Genomic DNA, 16,491 nt, shown 5'->3' with positions numbered 1-16,491 from the left:
GAGTGGGGTCTTCAGGGTTTTCTGTATAGAATATCATGTCACTTGCAAATAGTGAAAGTTTGGCTTTCTTGTCAATATGGATGCCTTTTTTTATTTTTGTTGTCTGATTGCTGAGGACTTCCAGTACTATGTTAAACAACAGTAGTGAGAGTGGACATGCTTGTCTTGTTCCTGCCCGTAGAGGAAAATCTGTCATTTTTTCCTCATTGAGGATGATATTATCTATTGGTTTTCAAATATGGCCTTTATAATGTTGATGTATATTTACCTTTAAACCAACATCTTGAGAGTTTTTAATCACCAGTGGATGTTGTACTTTGTCAAATGCTTTTTCTGCATCTATTGAGAGGATCATATAATTCTTATCTTTTCTTTTATTAATTTGGTGAATCACATTGATTGATTTTTGAATATTGAACCACCTTTACAGCCCCGGAATAATTGCCACTTGATCATGGTGAATGCTTCTTTTAAAGTACTATTGGATTTAGTTTGCAGTATTTTATTAAGAATTTTTTTATTATGTTCAGTTGGATGACGTAGTATTTTTCCATCTATGTTCATAGAGGATATTGGCCTATAGTTCTCTTTTTTAATGGATTCTTTGTCTAGTTTTGGTATCAGGGTAATGTTGGCCTCATGGAATGAATTTGGATGTTTTCCTTCTTTTTTTGTGGAATATTTTGAGAAGAATAGGTATTAACTCTTCCTTAAATGTTTGGTAGAATTTGCCTGTCAAGCCATCTGGCCCTTATTGCCCCTAGAAAGGGTGCTGCAGGAGGCTCCAACTCAGAACCACTATTTTTTAAAAACTAGCTCCAAAAACAGGGGTGGGAGGGAGCCTGTTTCCCCTAACCAAAAAACTGGGAGAAGAATGAAATAATAAGAGAATTTTTGTCAATACCAACACCACTCCAGACAAATACCAACAGAAAAGCCATACATGCTTCTAGTGGTTGATCAGGAATTTTATCTTGCCTACCCATTCATGATAAAAAAAAATAAAAATAAACTCCCAATAAGCTAGGAGTAGAGGGGAACTACCTCAACTTGATAGAGAGTATCTACAAAAGACTTAGAGGTAAGACTTCTTAGAGGTAACACCATACTTAATGCCAAAAGACTGAATGTTTCCCCTCCAAGATAAAGAACAAGACAACTTTGGAAGTTTAGCCTCTGCAATAAGGCAAGAAAAAGAAATAAAATGCATGCAAATTGGAAAGGAAGATATAAAACCATCCCTATGGGCAGATGATATAAAAATTTGGAAAATCCCAAACAAACAACAAAAGTAGTCCCAGAATTAATAAGTGATTTCAGTAAGGTCATAGGTTACAAAATCAACACCCCCCAAAAATCACATTTTTATATAGTAACTATAAACCTGTGGAAACCTAAATTAAAAATACATTACCACTTGCAGTAACTCCAAAGGAATGCTGCTAGAGTAATTGGACATCTACGTGCAAAAATAAAAACAAGAGAAAGAGGGAAAGAAGAAGAGAACAAAAGAAAACCTCAATCTAAGTCTGACAAATAAAACAAAGCAAACAACAAAACTAACTCAAAATGGATCCCAGACAAACATAAAACACAAAACAATTTTTAGAAAAAAATAGGAAATCTGCAGCATCTAGGGCTAGGCAAAGACTTCTTAGACTTGACACCCCAAAGTGTGATCCGTAAAAGAAAAATTAGAAATAAGATCACATCAAAATTTTACAAACTTTTATTCTGTGAAAGTATATGAAAAGAGGATAAAAAGAGAAGCTACAGACTGGGGAAAAATATTTGCAATCCACGTTCTTGACATAAGAATTTTTATGTAATTTTTATATATTCCTTTATATATCTGGAATATATAAGGACCTCTTAAAACTCAAGAGTAAAAATATTAATAATAATAGTAAACCAATAGGAATATGGGCAAAGGACATAAACAGACATTTCACCTAAAAGGTATACAAATGCCATTTAAGCAAGTGAAAGACATTCAACATCATTAGTCATCAGGGACATGCAAATTAAAACAATGAAATGTTAGTACACACTTTACAGAGTGGCTGAAAACATAGTGATAAGACCAAATATTTTTGAGGATGCAGAGAAACTGGTCCACTTATATACTGCTAGTGGGAATATAAATTTGTACAAGCACTCTCAAAAATTATTTGACAGTTTCTTACAAAACTAAACATGCAACTACCATACAACCCAGCAATTGCACCTTTGGGTGCTTATCCCAAAGAAATGAAAACCTGTGCTCGCACAAAAACCTGTACACAAACATGAATGTTCATGGCAGCTTTACTGGTAAAAGCCAAAAACTGAAATCAGCCCGTATGTCCTTTAACAGGTGAATAAACATATCATACCATCCACATCATTGCCTACTATCCAGCAATAAAAAGGAATGCAATATTGGCATGTGCAATAGTTTAGATGAATCTCAAGGGAATTGTGCAGAGTTTTTTAAAAAAGATTCAAAAGTTTACATATCATATGATTCCATTTGTATAACAGTTTTGAAATGAGAACATTTTAGAAACTGAGGATGTGGGATGCCTGGCTAGCTCAGTTGGTAGAGCATATGGCTCTTGATCTCCAGGTAATGAGTTCAAGCCCCACATTAAGCACAGAGCTTATTTAAAAATGAAAGAAAAGAAAAGAAACCGAAGACATTGCTTAGAGATGGTTGGGTAAAGTAAGTGTAGCTTTTAAAAGGGAACAAGAGGGATGTTTGTGGTGTTGGAAATGTCCAGTATCTTGACTGTGATGGTAGATACATGAACCAAGACAATGTGATAAAATTGTACAAGAGGTAAACACACACACACACACACACACACACACACACACACACACGAGTATAAGTAATATTGGGGAAATCTGAAAATGATTGGTGGATTGCATTAGTCAATATCCTGATTGTGATATTAAACTATAATTTTGCAAAATGTTATCATTGCAGGAAAATGAGCAATGTACACCTATCTTCCTATTTCTTATAACTGCATGTGAATCTTCTTTCAATAAAAATTTCAATTAAAGAAGAAAAAGATAGTTTGGGAGGTTTGAGTGATGGTGTTTCATAAAAAGTAGTACATTCCCTGATTTTTCAAAAAATGGACATTTAACTTCTAATTGTAGTGAAATGAAAATAATAATGCTAAAGGCTCATGAAAATGCAAAGACACTGGGTCACTCATGCATTGCTAATCGGAATGTAAAATGGTATAATCACTCTGGAAATTTTGTCAGATTCTTATAAAACTAAATGTGCGATTACCATACAACCCAGCCATTGTGTTCTTAGGCACTTAACCCAGGAAAATGAAATCTTATATTCATACAAACACCTGTACATGAATGTTCAGAGAAGCTTTATTTGTAACAGCTAAAAATTAGAAATGGGACACCAGGAAGATGGCAGGATAGGAGACCTCTGATTCTACCCCCTCATCCCAGAGACACCCTGAATAAACAGCTACATGCAGATCAATTCCCTCTGAAAGATATTCAGAAACTAGCTGAGACACTCCTACAATTCCAGGCAACTGAGAAAATAGCCAGATCAAAATAGGTGGGAAAACCTGAGACACTCTCACCATAAACCCCACCCCACATAGCACCTTACAATCAGGTGAGAACCCCTTACCCCCAGCTTTTCCCAGAAGAGGAAAGGGCTTACACCACACATCTAGGGCCTCAACTTATAGGGTTGACAACCAAAGGACTGGATCCTAACTTGCCTGTTTCTAGGAGCTGAAAGGCCCATCATAGACTAAAATCAGAGACGGGCATTAAAGCAGCATGCAAAAACTTTCCTCAGCTCTTCCCCAGGGGTTAACATAGAGCAAGCAGGCGAAAATGGCCAGCTCTCCGTTTCTCCATAGAAGGGATTAGACTATACATCTAAAGTCTCAACTTGACCAGCTGCTACCTTGACGGTCTGGCTTTTAACTAGCCTGCATCAGGGAGCTGACAGACAGGAACTCACTACTCTCCTAGGAGTCTGAATAAGCCAGTGGCCACTTTCTGTAGCTCCTTCCCTGGCTTCCTCCAGAGACAGAACAAAGTCTCCAACTAACAAGCCTGTCTCTGAGATCCAATGGCCCCCAGCTTTCATTAGGCCTTTGAGGATGACAGACAGTAAAGCAACAGTTTTAAAGAGTGTGGTCTGAATGAGAGTGCAGCCATTTCCCACAGGGCCTCTACCCAAATCAGTGAACAGTGAGTAGGGGATTCACTCTCTCAGCTGCTCACTGAGGAGAGAAGGAATTGGACCATGCATCTAGCTTCTGCTAGAGAGACTAGTTTCTATCCTACCTGTCACAGGGACTAACAGGGTTTGGCATACTTTAGTTTCCTGGGGCATACTAGAAACAAACATAGTGGTTTGAATGAGCACAAAGGTTCAAGAAGTACACAGAATCTCGCTGGGCTGATAGGGGAGGTTCATCTCCTACACTAGTCTGGTTCATGCGGCCAGGCTGTGAAAATTGGCAGAGGTGGCTATTTCATCTAATGCACAGAAACCAGAAACCCCAGGAACTCCTGCTTTTAGATTAGGCTCAGAAATTACTTCTTTGGAGAAAGAAGGGACAAAGGCACAGCTGTCCTTGGAAGATCATAACCTCCAGGACACTTTATAATCAAACCATTCCCAGGCAAAAAAAAAAAAAAAAAAAAAAAAAAATCTAAATCAGCCATTATTTTTTGACAGTCTAAAATTCCTTAAATCAGATTATGCCTTGAATATAAGTAATTCTCAAATCAAGCAGAAAGTAGTGTATGTGCTCAAATCAGATATATTGAAAATCAAATGCATAGCATGTGCATGCCATGTGGGATGTGACAGGAACCACTTCCAATTAGGGCCCATTGTCTTCAGGAGGGAACCACTTCCTCCATGAACCTACAAACATAATAACTGACCCAATTTTAATCCATTTTTTTAAATTATCAATTGCAGTCATTTTCCTTTTAAACATCTCTTCCATGTAGGGTGAAAATTTGGTAGTGGAATCACCAACCTTTCAGCAACCTGTTGGGGTCAAGGCTTGGCAACATCAATTAAGGGGAAAAAACTGAACAAATTTAAAAGTTCTGGGATGCCTGGGTGGCTCAGTCAGCTAAGCATCTGCCTTCAGCTCAGGTCATGATCCCAGCATGCTGGGATCAAAGTCCCGCATGGGGATCCCTGCTCGGCAGAGAACCTGCTTCTCCCTCTCCTCCCAACTCATGCTCTCTCTCACTAGTTCTGTCTCTCTCTCTCAAATAAATAAAATCTTTTTAAAACTTTTTAAAGTTTTGCATTTTATTTCTATTTTAAGAAAGAGTTAAAGACAATTTTGTTGATAATATTAGATACATCCTAACCACCTGGAGTTACACTGAGCTATTTACACCTCTAAAACCAATAGACCCAAAGAGAGAACCAGCTTACTGTTGGTTCATTTACATAAAAAATCCAATTAATGAAATACTATTAAGTTTCATTAGGCTATAATATTATGACTTTATATAATTTCAGAACAAATTGCTTCTAAAATTTCAAACCCTGAATACATAAAATGGTGATGGTTTCTATCCTTTCTTAGTATCAGAAAACTCAAGCATAAGAATGTACCATGAATAGTAATTATTATTATCTGATTGACAATTTTTTGTTCTTAAATACTTTGTATTCTGTGATTTATGTATACTGGGCTCTCCATAAATGTTGTGTGAACTGAATTCATGAAAGACCACTGAGTAGAAAATCAAGGAAGATATTCTTTAGCATGATATAAAGAACTCAGAGGAATTTTCAAAGAGTGAAAAAGTATTGTATTGCAAAGTAAGATTGTACCCAGCCAGATGAAAATTAGCATAAGCTGGATCACCATATGTAGAATTCTATAGAAAATATTTCTGCAATCGTGGGAAATTGAACTAGAAGACCAAGAAGATCCACTTACCTTCCAAAGCTCTGTTTCTGTAACCTCAACCTTGATAGAGCATCCCTCAGAGCCTGGTGGACCTGCTTGTTCCACAGAGTGTAGATGACAGGGTTCAGCAGAGGGGTCACCACCATGTTCACAAGGGCAGCCTCCCTGTTGGAGTCCAGCCTGTTCGTTTGCTTTGGTTTCACATATATAAACATACAGCTGCTGTACATCAGAGAGAGCACAAGGAGGTGAGAGGAGCAGGTAGAGAAAGCTCTCTGTTTCTCCTTGGCTGATGGAAGTCGCAGGATTGTGACTACTATGTTGCTGTATGCAATGGTGGTTATGATAAGGGATGTCAACAAGATAAAGGAAGTGAGGACAAAGGCCAACATTTCAGTGGAGCTGGTATCAGAACAGGAGAGATGAATCAGGGGACCAAGGTCACAGAGAAAGTGGGGGATGACATGGGGGCCACAGAAGGACAACTGGAAAACCTTCACTACCAGCCCAGTGATGAGAGGGAAGGCCAAAGCGAAGCAGGCAGTGACCAGGAGGAAGCAAGTCTTCGGGTTCATGATGGTCGGGTAATGCAGAGGCTTGCAAATGGCCACATACCGATCCAGAGACATCACTGCCATGAGGAAGAAAATTATTGACCCAAAAAAGAAAAAAGAAAAGGCTTGTATGAGACAAGCAGTAAAGGAAATTGCTTGCCTTCCCAACAAGAAGATAGACAGCAGTTTAGGAATAACCGAGGTGATAAAACAGCATTCAGAGAAGGAGAATGTGCTGAGTAAAATATACATTGGTGTCTGGAGGCGATGGTCAACCCAAGTGATGATGATGATCACCACATTTCCTGTGATAGAGGCCAGGTATGCCAGCAGATGGATCAGGAAGAAGATATTCCCTAGGGCCTGGATGGCAGGAAACCCTTCCAGAATGAATTCTTGGGTTGTTGTCTCATTCCTCACCTCCATAGTGATCTCCATTTCTCTATCATCAACTCTGCTGGATCTGTCAAACAGAAAATGCTACCACCAAAGAATAAAAATTTAATTGATGGCCACTATTAAAAAGCAATAAATACTACTTGCAGCTACAATTCTGAATGAGGAGTCACTTTATATAATTTAAATATTATATTATAAATTATTTTGAAATTTTTCAATTATTAAATTGTAGAAATTGAAGGTTTATTGTTCATTTTTGAGAATAATTTTTAATGTGCAACTTAACTTTTCTAGAAAATAATATATTTGCATAATAGTCCACAAGGTAAACACTGTAAAATAGAAATTATTTTCAAATAACATATAAACCCAACAGATAACAGTGAAGGCTGTCATCCCATAGAGAATATTTTTATGGGGTCACAATGTTAATTTCTATACTTCAGGTAGCATATGCAATATATAAAGGCCTCCAAAGCACTGATCTTAGCCCTGTGGAAAAAGAAAGTGTTGGGGAGGGAGCCATTTTCCAAATCACATGTTCCAAACTGTTATTTTCCTGAAGTTGGTGCATCCTGAGTTCTTTACCCAAAACTTTAAGACTGAGCAAGAAATCTAGTTTATCACAGTATCTCATAACTACCCAGTCCTTGGGTTTAAGAGAAACCATGTCTAAAAATGGGAGTGAGGGATGGTTGCCTGACTTGGTTGTTCAGAATCAATGAGAAAACATTTAAATGTGCATCAGTTTCCCTCTCACTCTACACACCTGGCAGAACAGAACATTTTCTTTCTGCTATTAGTCATATTACCTTTCAACGTTGTTTTCTGGGAATATTTTTGTTACACTGGAAAATTTCAGTGTGATGAAATTATAAATATATTCTCATTGCAATCACTATAGGAACATTCATTTTTTTCTTTCTTTAAAGATTTATTTATTTGAGAGAGAGAGAGGGAGAGAGAGAGAGCATGGGGACACAGAAAGAGAAGAAGAATCCCTGCTGAGCAGGGAGGCCAATGCGGGGATCAATCCCAAGACCCTGGGACCATGACTGAGGAGAAGGCAGACACTTAACAAACTGAGCCACCCAGGCACCTGAGGAACATTTGTTTTTTAAAAATGCCAGTGCCTAGCTAGAAGCTGAATGAATTGTCATGTAATCTTTGGGAAAGGATTCGGGCATATGTTGGAAATCAGTGCTCTAATAAGTCACCATAATTAAATTGTATTTTACTTAATTCTTTGACTTAGTTAAAACTATTACAATTACATTAACTATGCATGATCCACAATACAAACTTAAACATTACTAGTCTCTGCTTTAAATATTTGACTGCGCCTGGGTGGCTCAATGGGTTAAAGCCTCTGCCTTCCACTCAGGTCATGATCCCAACATCCTAGGATCAAGCCCCGCATAGGGCTCCCTGCTCAGCATGGAGCCTGCTTCCCTTCCTCTCTCTCTGCCTGCCTCTCTGCCTACTTGTGATCTCTGTCAAATAAGTAAAATCTTTAAAAAATAATAATAAAAAATATTTGACTTATTATATTACAAGTTATTCCCATGGCCAAGTACTCACCAAGAAGCGGCCACAGGAAACAGCTTCTTTGGCAATGTGCTGCTTTTTCTTCCAACAAACCAGGTTCTTTCTTCAAAGCTAATGGAAGGGGAAGGTGAGATGTACTTTTTTTGGAACTTTTAAATCAATGAATGCCTATGTTTTAAATTAATAGGAAATTATTAAGGCTAATTTTTTTCATGGAAGACAGAGATTTCTAAACTCTGGAAGATTAACAGTCATAGTTTTCCCCTATGGCAATTGGAATGATAAATCCTAGACCAAGACAATAGAAACTGCTGTAAATATGCACAAGAATATGCTGATGTAACCATTTAAAATTCCTGAACAAATTTCTATCCATCCTATGGATACAATGACATAATCCATCACAAACATCAAATCTGGTGGGTTGTGCATCCAAAACAGAAGAAAGTCAGGAAGTAGAAACAACAAATGTTACTTTCCTTTGGACACTGTTGCTAGTCACTTTCTTATCAACTAGTTGCTTCCCACCTTTCAGAGCAGGTGAAGATCATTGAAGTCATAAATGAGAATATATTCAAGTGCCCTGATGATATATTTACCACAGAGTTATTTACCATCCCTCATGAGGACACACAGGGTCCAAAAGCACAAACCTCTGGAATATTCAAGATTCATTAAGAGGAGTACCAAAAAAAGGGAGCACAAACTTAAATCACAACAGAGTCCCAGAGGACATTTAATTGTTCATATTTGGAAATTAGAAATTTCAGCAGAAATATATCCTAATTACCATTTCACTGCATATGGTGGCATACTATCACCATTCTCAAGACCCTATGCAGTCCTTTGTACAAGTCCTCAAAGGTATATTTGCCATGAGTGCCCTAGCATTGCAAAATTTATAAAGTCCTGAATTACATATGTCAAAAAAGACAAGCTTAGGCATCAGAAAGAATGTTGTACAATTGCCCTCGCTTTTTTTCCTTTTTAACCTGGTATTTTCTTTAATGAGGTATAATTTATACACTGTAAAATGCATAAATTTTAATTACAAGTTGATAATTTTCTACATATGTAAACATCTATGGAACCACTACCCAAACCATAGAAATTCCCATCTCATCACAAGTGTCCTTGTGCCCTGTCCCAGTCAATAGCCCACACCAAGAGAAAACAACTAAAGAACTACTTTTATTTCTGTCATCGAAATTTACTTTTGTCACCTCTTGAAATTCATTTATGTTTATCCCGCTAAGCCATCCAGGCGCCCCTGAAATTCATTTATATGGAACACAGCATATGTCTCGCTTGATTTTTCCTCAGATTCCTCAGAGTTATCCATGCTGTCACATGAACCAATGATTAATTCTTTTGTATTGTTTTATAGTAGGTCATTACCTATGTATATCACCATTTTCCATTCTCTCACTGAAGGACATTTATGTCCTTTCCAATTTAGGGCTACTATAAATAAAGACATTATGAATATTCTTCTACAAGTCTTTTTGAAGACAGCATTCATTTCTCTTGAGTATATGGCTTGGAGTAAAAGTACTGAATTAATTGTAGAATAGGTCTTAGCACTATAAGAAATCGCAAAACAAGTTCCCAAATTGGATTTAGGCTCTCAATAGCAATGCATGAGAATTCAAAATGCTCCATATTATCACATTGGTCTTGTAAGTCATTTTTAATTGAACACATTCTCTGTAAATTGGTTCAGCCACTATGGAAAACAATGTAGATATTCCTAAAAATATTAAAAATAAAACTACCATTTGATCCAGAAATTCTACTTCTGAGCATATATCCAAAGGAAATGAAAACAGGATATTGAAAGATATCTGCACTACCATGTTTATCACAGCATTAGTCACAATAGCCAATATATGAAAACAGCCATCAGTGGATGAATGGGTAAAGAGGACATTATATGTGTGTGTGTGTGTGTGTGTGTATAACATGTATATATGAATACATTATATATAATGTGCTTTTAATATGTATACATTATACATTATGTATACATATGTACAATATATATGTACACATATATAATACATGCACATTATATATAACATGTGTATGTGTGTACATATATGTATATAATGTATTATTATTAAGCCATGAGAAAGAAGGAAATCCTGACATTTCTGACAACATGGATGGTCCTAGAGGACATTATGCAAAGTGAAATAAGTCAGAGAAAGATAAATAATATATGATATCTCTTTTTATCAGTCTTGCTAAGAGTTAAACAATTTTGTGAATCATTTCAAAGAACCAACTTTTTAATTTTTTGTTTTCTATTCCATTGGTTTATATATATTTGCATTCATATTTGTATGAATTCACACTTATCTGCATATTTCAGTTGTAATTTCCTTTTACATTCCTACTGTTTAAAACTGAACATCTAAATGATTAATTTTATACACTTATATCTAATATAAACATTAATGTTATGAAGTTTCCTCTAAGCATAGCTTTAGGCTGCATTTCACAAATTTATGTTTGTTGTGTTAATATTTTTGCTTCCAAAATATTTTCAGATTGTTTTAGTAAAATTTTCTGTAATCCAAGAGAGATATAGAAATGTATTGTTTATAACCAAGTAGTCAGGAATTTTCTAGATGAATCATTGTAATTGATTTATTTAATTAAACTGTGATTAGAGAACACATGCTGTGTATTTTCAGTCCTTTAGCATGTTTATTTTAATTTTTTAATTTTTTTATTAACATATAATGTATTATTAGCCCCAGGGGTACACGTCTGTGAATCACCAGGTTTATACACTTCATAGCACATACCTTCCCCAATGTCCATAACCCAACCACCCTCTCCCTCCCCTCCTCCCCCAGGCAACACTCATTTTGTTTTGTGAGATTGAGTCTTTTATGGTTTGTCTCCCTCCCGATCCCATCTTGATTCATTTATTCTTTTCCTACCCCCCAACCCCCCCCCACGTTGCCTCTCAACTTTGTCATATCAGGGAGATCATATGATAATTGTCTTTCTCTGATTGACTTACTTTGCTAAGTATAATACCCTCTATTTCCATCCATGTCATCTAAAATGGCAAGATTTCATTTCTTTTGATGGCTGCATAGTATTCCATTGTATATATATACCACCTTTTCTTTATCCATTCATCTGTTGATGGACATCTAGGTTCTTTCCATAGTTTAGCTATTGTGGACATTGCTGCAATAAACATTCAGGTGCACATGCCCCTTCAGATCACTACGTTTGTATCTTTAGGGTAAATACCCAGTAGTGTGATTGATAGGTCATAGGGTAGCTCTATTTTCAACTTTTTGAGGAACCTCCATGCTGTTTTCGAGTGGTTGCACCAGCTTGTATTCCCACCAACAGTGTAGGAGGGTTCCCTTTTCCCTGCATCCTCACTAGAATCTGTCATTTCCTGATGTGTTAATTTTAGCCATTCTGACTGGCGTGAGGTGGTATCTCACTGTGGTTCTGATTTGTATTTACCAGATGCCGAGTGATGGGGAGCACTTTTTCATGTGTCTGTTGGCCATCTGGATGTCTTCTTTGCAGAAGTGTCTGTTCATGTCCTCTGCCCATTTCTTGATTGGATTATTTGTTCTTTGGGTGTTGAGTTTGGTAAGTTCTTTGTAGATTTTGGATACTAGCCCTTTATCTGATATGTCATTTGCAAATATCTTCTCCCATTCTGTCAGTTGTCTTTTGGTTTTGTTGACTGTTTCCTTTGCTGTGCAAAAGCTTTCGATCTTGATGAAGTCCCAATAGTTCATTTTTGCCCTTGCTTTGCTTGCCGTTGGCGATGTTCCTAGAAAGAAGATACTGCACCTGAAGTAGAAGAGGTTGCTGCCCGTGTTCTCCTCAAGGATTTTGAAGGATTCCTTTCTCACATTGAGGTCCTTCATCCATTTGGAGTCTATTTTTGTATGTGGTGTAAGGAAATGGTCCAATTTTATTTTTTGCATGTGGCTGTCCAATTTTCCCAACACCATTTGTTGAAGAGACTGTCTTTTTTCCATTGGACATTCTTTCCTGCTGAAGATTAGCTGACCATAGAGTTGAGGGTCTATTTCTGAGCTCTCTATTCTGTTCCACTGATCTATGTGTCTGTTTTTGTGCCAGTACCATACTGTCTTGATGATGACAGCTTTGTAATAGAGCTTGAAGTCCGGAATTGTGATGCCACCAACTTTGGCTTTCTTTTTCAATATTCCTCTGGCTATTCGAGGTCTTTTCTGGTTCCATATAAACTTTAGGATTATTTGCTCCATTTCTTTGAAAAAAAAAAAAGATGGTATTTTGATAGGGATTGCATTAATTGTGTAAATTACTTTAGGTGGCATAGACATTTTCACACTATTTGTTCTTCCAATACAGGAGCATGGAACATTTTTCCGTTTCTTTGTGTCTTCCTCAATTTCATTCACAAGTACTTTATAGTTTTCTGAATACAATTATTTGCCTCTTTGGTTAGGTTTATTCCTAGGTATCTTATGGTTTTGGGTGCAATTGTAAATGGGATTGACCCTTTAATTTCTCTTTCTTTTGTCTCGTTGCTGGTGTAGAGAAATGCAACTGATTTCTGTGCATTGATTTTATATCCTGACACTTTACTGAATTCCTATATGAGTTCTAGCAGATTTGGAGTGGAGTCTTTTGGGTTTTCCACATAAACAATCATATCATCTGCAAAGAGTGATAGTTTGACTTCCTCTTTGCAGATTTGGATGCCTTTAATTTCCTTTTGTTGTCTGATTGCTGAGGCTAGGACTTCTAGTACTATGTTGAATAGCAGTGGTGATAATGGACATCACTGCCGTGTTCCTGACCTTAGCAGAAAAGCTCTCAGGTTTCTCCGTTGAGAATGATATTCATGGCGGGTTTTTCATAGATGACTTTGATGATATTGAAGTATGTACCCTCTAACCCTACACTTCGAAGAGTTTTGATCAAGTAAGGATGCTGTACTTTGTCAAATGCTTTTTCAGCATCTACTGAGAGTATCATATGGTTCTTGTTCTTTATTTTAGTATGTATTGTATCACATTGATTGATTTGCAGATGTTGAACCAACCTTGCAGCCCTGGGATAAATCCCACTTGGTCGTGGTGAATAATCCTTTTAATGTACTGTTGAATTCTATTGGCTAGTATTTTGGTGAGAATTTTTGCATCTGTGTTCATCAAGGATATTGGTCTGTAATTCTCTTTTTTGATGGGGTCTTTGTCCAGTTTTGGGATCAAGGTAATGCTGCCCTCATAAAATGAGTTTGGAAGCTTTTCTTCTATTCCTATTTTTTGGAACAGTTTCAGGAGAATATTAATTACTTATTCTTTAAATGTTTGGTAGAATTCCCCTAGAAAGCCATCTGGCTCTGGGCTCTTGTTCGTTGGGAGATTTTTGATGACTGCTTCAACGTCCTTACTGGTTTGGGTCTGTTCAAGTTTTCTATTTCTTCCTGGTTCAGTTGTGGTGTTTATATGTCTCTAGGAATGCATCCATTTCTTCCAGATTGTCAAATTTGCTGGCATATAGTTGCTCATAATATGTTCTTAAATCATTTGTATTTCCTTGCTGTTGGTTGTGATCTCTCCTCTTTCATTTTGATTTTACTTATTTGGGTCCTTTCTCTTTTCTTTTTGATAAGTCTGGCCAGGAGTTTATCAATCTTATTAATTCTTTCAGAGAACCAGCTCCTAGTTTCATTGATTTGTTCTATTGTTTTTTTGGTTTCTATTTCATTGATTTCTGCTCTGATCTTTATCATTTTTCTTCTCCTGCTGGGTTTAGGCATTCTTTGTTGTACTTTCTCCAGCTCCTTTAGGTGTACGATTAGGTTGTGTATTTGAGACCTTTCTTATTTCTTGAGAAAGGCTCGTATCACTATATATTTTCCTTTTGGGAATGCCTTTGCTGTGTTCCACAGATTTTCAACCATTGTGTTTTCATTATCATTTGTTTCCATGAATTTTTTCAGTTCTTCTTTAATATCCTGGTTGACTTCATTCTTTAGAAGGATGCTGTTTAGTCTCCAGGTTATTTGTTTTTTTCCCAAGTTTCCTCTTGTGATTGAGTTCTAGCTTCGGAGCCTTGTGGTCTGAAGATATGCAGGGAATGATGTCAATCTTTTGGTACCGGTTGAGACCTGATTTATGACCCAGGATATGATCTATTCTGGAGAATATTCCATGTACACTAGAGAAGAATGTGTATTCTGTTGCTTTGGGATGGAATGTTCTGAATAGATCTGTGATGTCCTTCTGGTCCAGTGTGTCATTTAAGGCCTTTATTTCCTTGTTGATCTTTTGCTTGAATGATCTGTCCATTTCAGTGAGGGGAGTGTTAAAGTCCCCTACTATTATTGTATTATTGTTGATGTGTTTCTTTGATTTTGTTATTAATTGGTTTATATAGTTGGCTTCTCCCATGTCTTCTTGTTGGACAGACCCTTTGAGGATGATATAGTGTCCTTCCTCATCTCTTATTATAGTCTTTGGCTTTAAATCTAATTGATATGTTATAAGGATTGCCACCCCAGCTTTCTTTTGATGTCCATTAGCATGGTGAATTGTTTTCCATCCCCTCAGTTTAAATTTGGAGGTGTCTTTGGGTATAAAATGGGTTTCTTGTAGGCAGCATATTGACGGGTTTTGTTTTTTATCCATTCTGATACCCTGTGTCTTTTGATTGGGGCACTTAGCCCATTTACATTCAGGGTAACTATTGAGAGATATGAATTTGGTGCCATTGTATTGCCTGTAAGGTGACTGCTATATTGTCTCTGTCCCTTTCTGATCTACTGCTTTTAGGGTCTCTCTTTGCTTAGAGGACCGCTTTCAATATTTCCTGTAGAGCTGGTTTGGTGTTTGCAAACTTTTTTAGTTTTTGTTTGTCCTGGAAGCTTTTATCTCTCCTTCTATTTTCAATGATAGCCTCACTGGATATAGTATTCTTGGCTGCATGTTTTTCTCATTTAGTTCTCTGAATATATCATGCCAGTTCTTTCTGGCCTGCCAGGCCTCTGTGGATAAGTCTGCTGCCCATCTAATATTTTACCATTGTATGTTACAGATTTCTTGTCCTGGTCTTCTTTCAGGATTTTCTCTTTGTCACTAAGACTTGTAAATCTTACTATTAGATGATGGGGTGTGGACCTATTCTTATTGATTTTGAGGGGGGTTCTCTGCACCTCCTGGATTTTGATGCTTGTTCCCTTTGCCATATTAGGGTAATTCTCTACAATAATTCTCTCCAATATACCTTCTGCTCCCCTCTCTCTCTTCTTCTTCTGGAATCCCAATTATTCTAATGTTGTTTCATTTTATGGTATCACTTATCTCTCAAATTCTCCCCTTGTGGTCCAGTAGTTCTTTGTCTCTCTTTTGCTGAACTTCTTTACTCTCCGTCATTTGGTCTTCTATATCACTAATTCTGTCTTCTGCCTCATTTATCCTAGCAGTAAGAGCCTCCATTTTTATTGCACCTCATTAATAGCTTTTTTTAATTTCAACTTGGTTAGGTTTTAGTTCTTTTATTTCTCCAGAAGAGGCTTTTATTTCTCCAGACAGCGTTTCTCTAATATCCTCCATGCCTTTTTGAGCCCAGCTAGCACCTTGGGAACCGTCATTCTGGACTCTAGATCTGACATAATACCAATGTCTGTATCGATTAGGTCTCTAGCCTTTGGTACTGCCTCTTGTTCTTTTTTTTTTTTTTTTTTGTGGTGAGTTTTTCTGCCTTGTCATTTTATCCATATAAGAATATATAAAGGAGCAAATAAAATACTAAAAGTGTGGCAAAGACCCCAGGAAAATGTGCTTTAGCCAAATCAGAAGGGACCCCAAATCGTGGGGGGGGGGGGGGAAAAAAAGAAGAAAAAAAAAGTTCAGAAAAAAAGAATTTTTAAGAAAAAATAGAGAAAATATAAAAAGAAAATATATATATTAGATGGTGAAAAGAACAGAGTTGCCAACTTAATTTAGGGAGTATTTTAGTCTCTTAGAATAAACTACTCCCAAAATTTTAAAGAATGGAATAAAAAAATAGAA

General features: G+C 36.8%; 1 protein-coding gene across 1 annotated transcript; it reads right to left on the bottom strand.

The window, feature by feature from the left end:
* Positions 1 to 5,959: 5,959 nt before the first annotated feature.
* LOC111145408 (olfactory receptor 49-like) lies at positions 5,960 to 6,916 on the bottom strand. Its single transcript, XM_022500285.1, has one exon. The coding sequence runs from the start codon at positions 6,911 to 6,913 to the stop codon at positions 5,960 to 5,962; it is 954 nt and encodes a 317-aa protein (XP_022355993.1). The 5' UTR covers positions 6,914 to 6,916.
* Positions 6,917 to 16,491: the final 9,575 nt, after the last annotated feature.

The sequence above is a fragment of the Enhydra lutris genome, unplaced genomic scaffold (assembly GCF_002288905.1).
Source record: "Enhydra lutris kenyoni isolate GAN:26980312 unplaced genomic scaffold, ASM228890v2 scaffoldscaffold12, whole genome shotgun sequence".
In the NCBI taxonomy this organism is placed as follows: Eukaryota; Metazoa; Chordata; class Mammalia; order Carnivora; family Mustelidae; genus Enhydra; species Enhydra lutris.
The sequence above is the reverse complement of the archived record's forward strand: the minus strand, read 5'-3'. Positions and strand labels throughout refer to the sequence as shown.

What these genes read in the sequence shown, in the direction of transcription:
- LOC111145408 (XM_022500285.1), bottom strand. Translation starts at nt 6,913, where the DNA reads ATGGAGGTGAGGAATGAGACAACAACCCAAGAATTCATTCTGGAAGGG.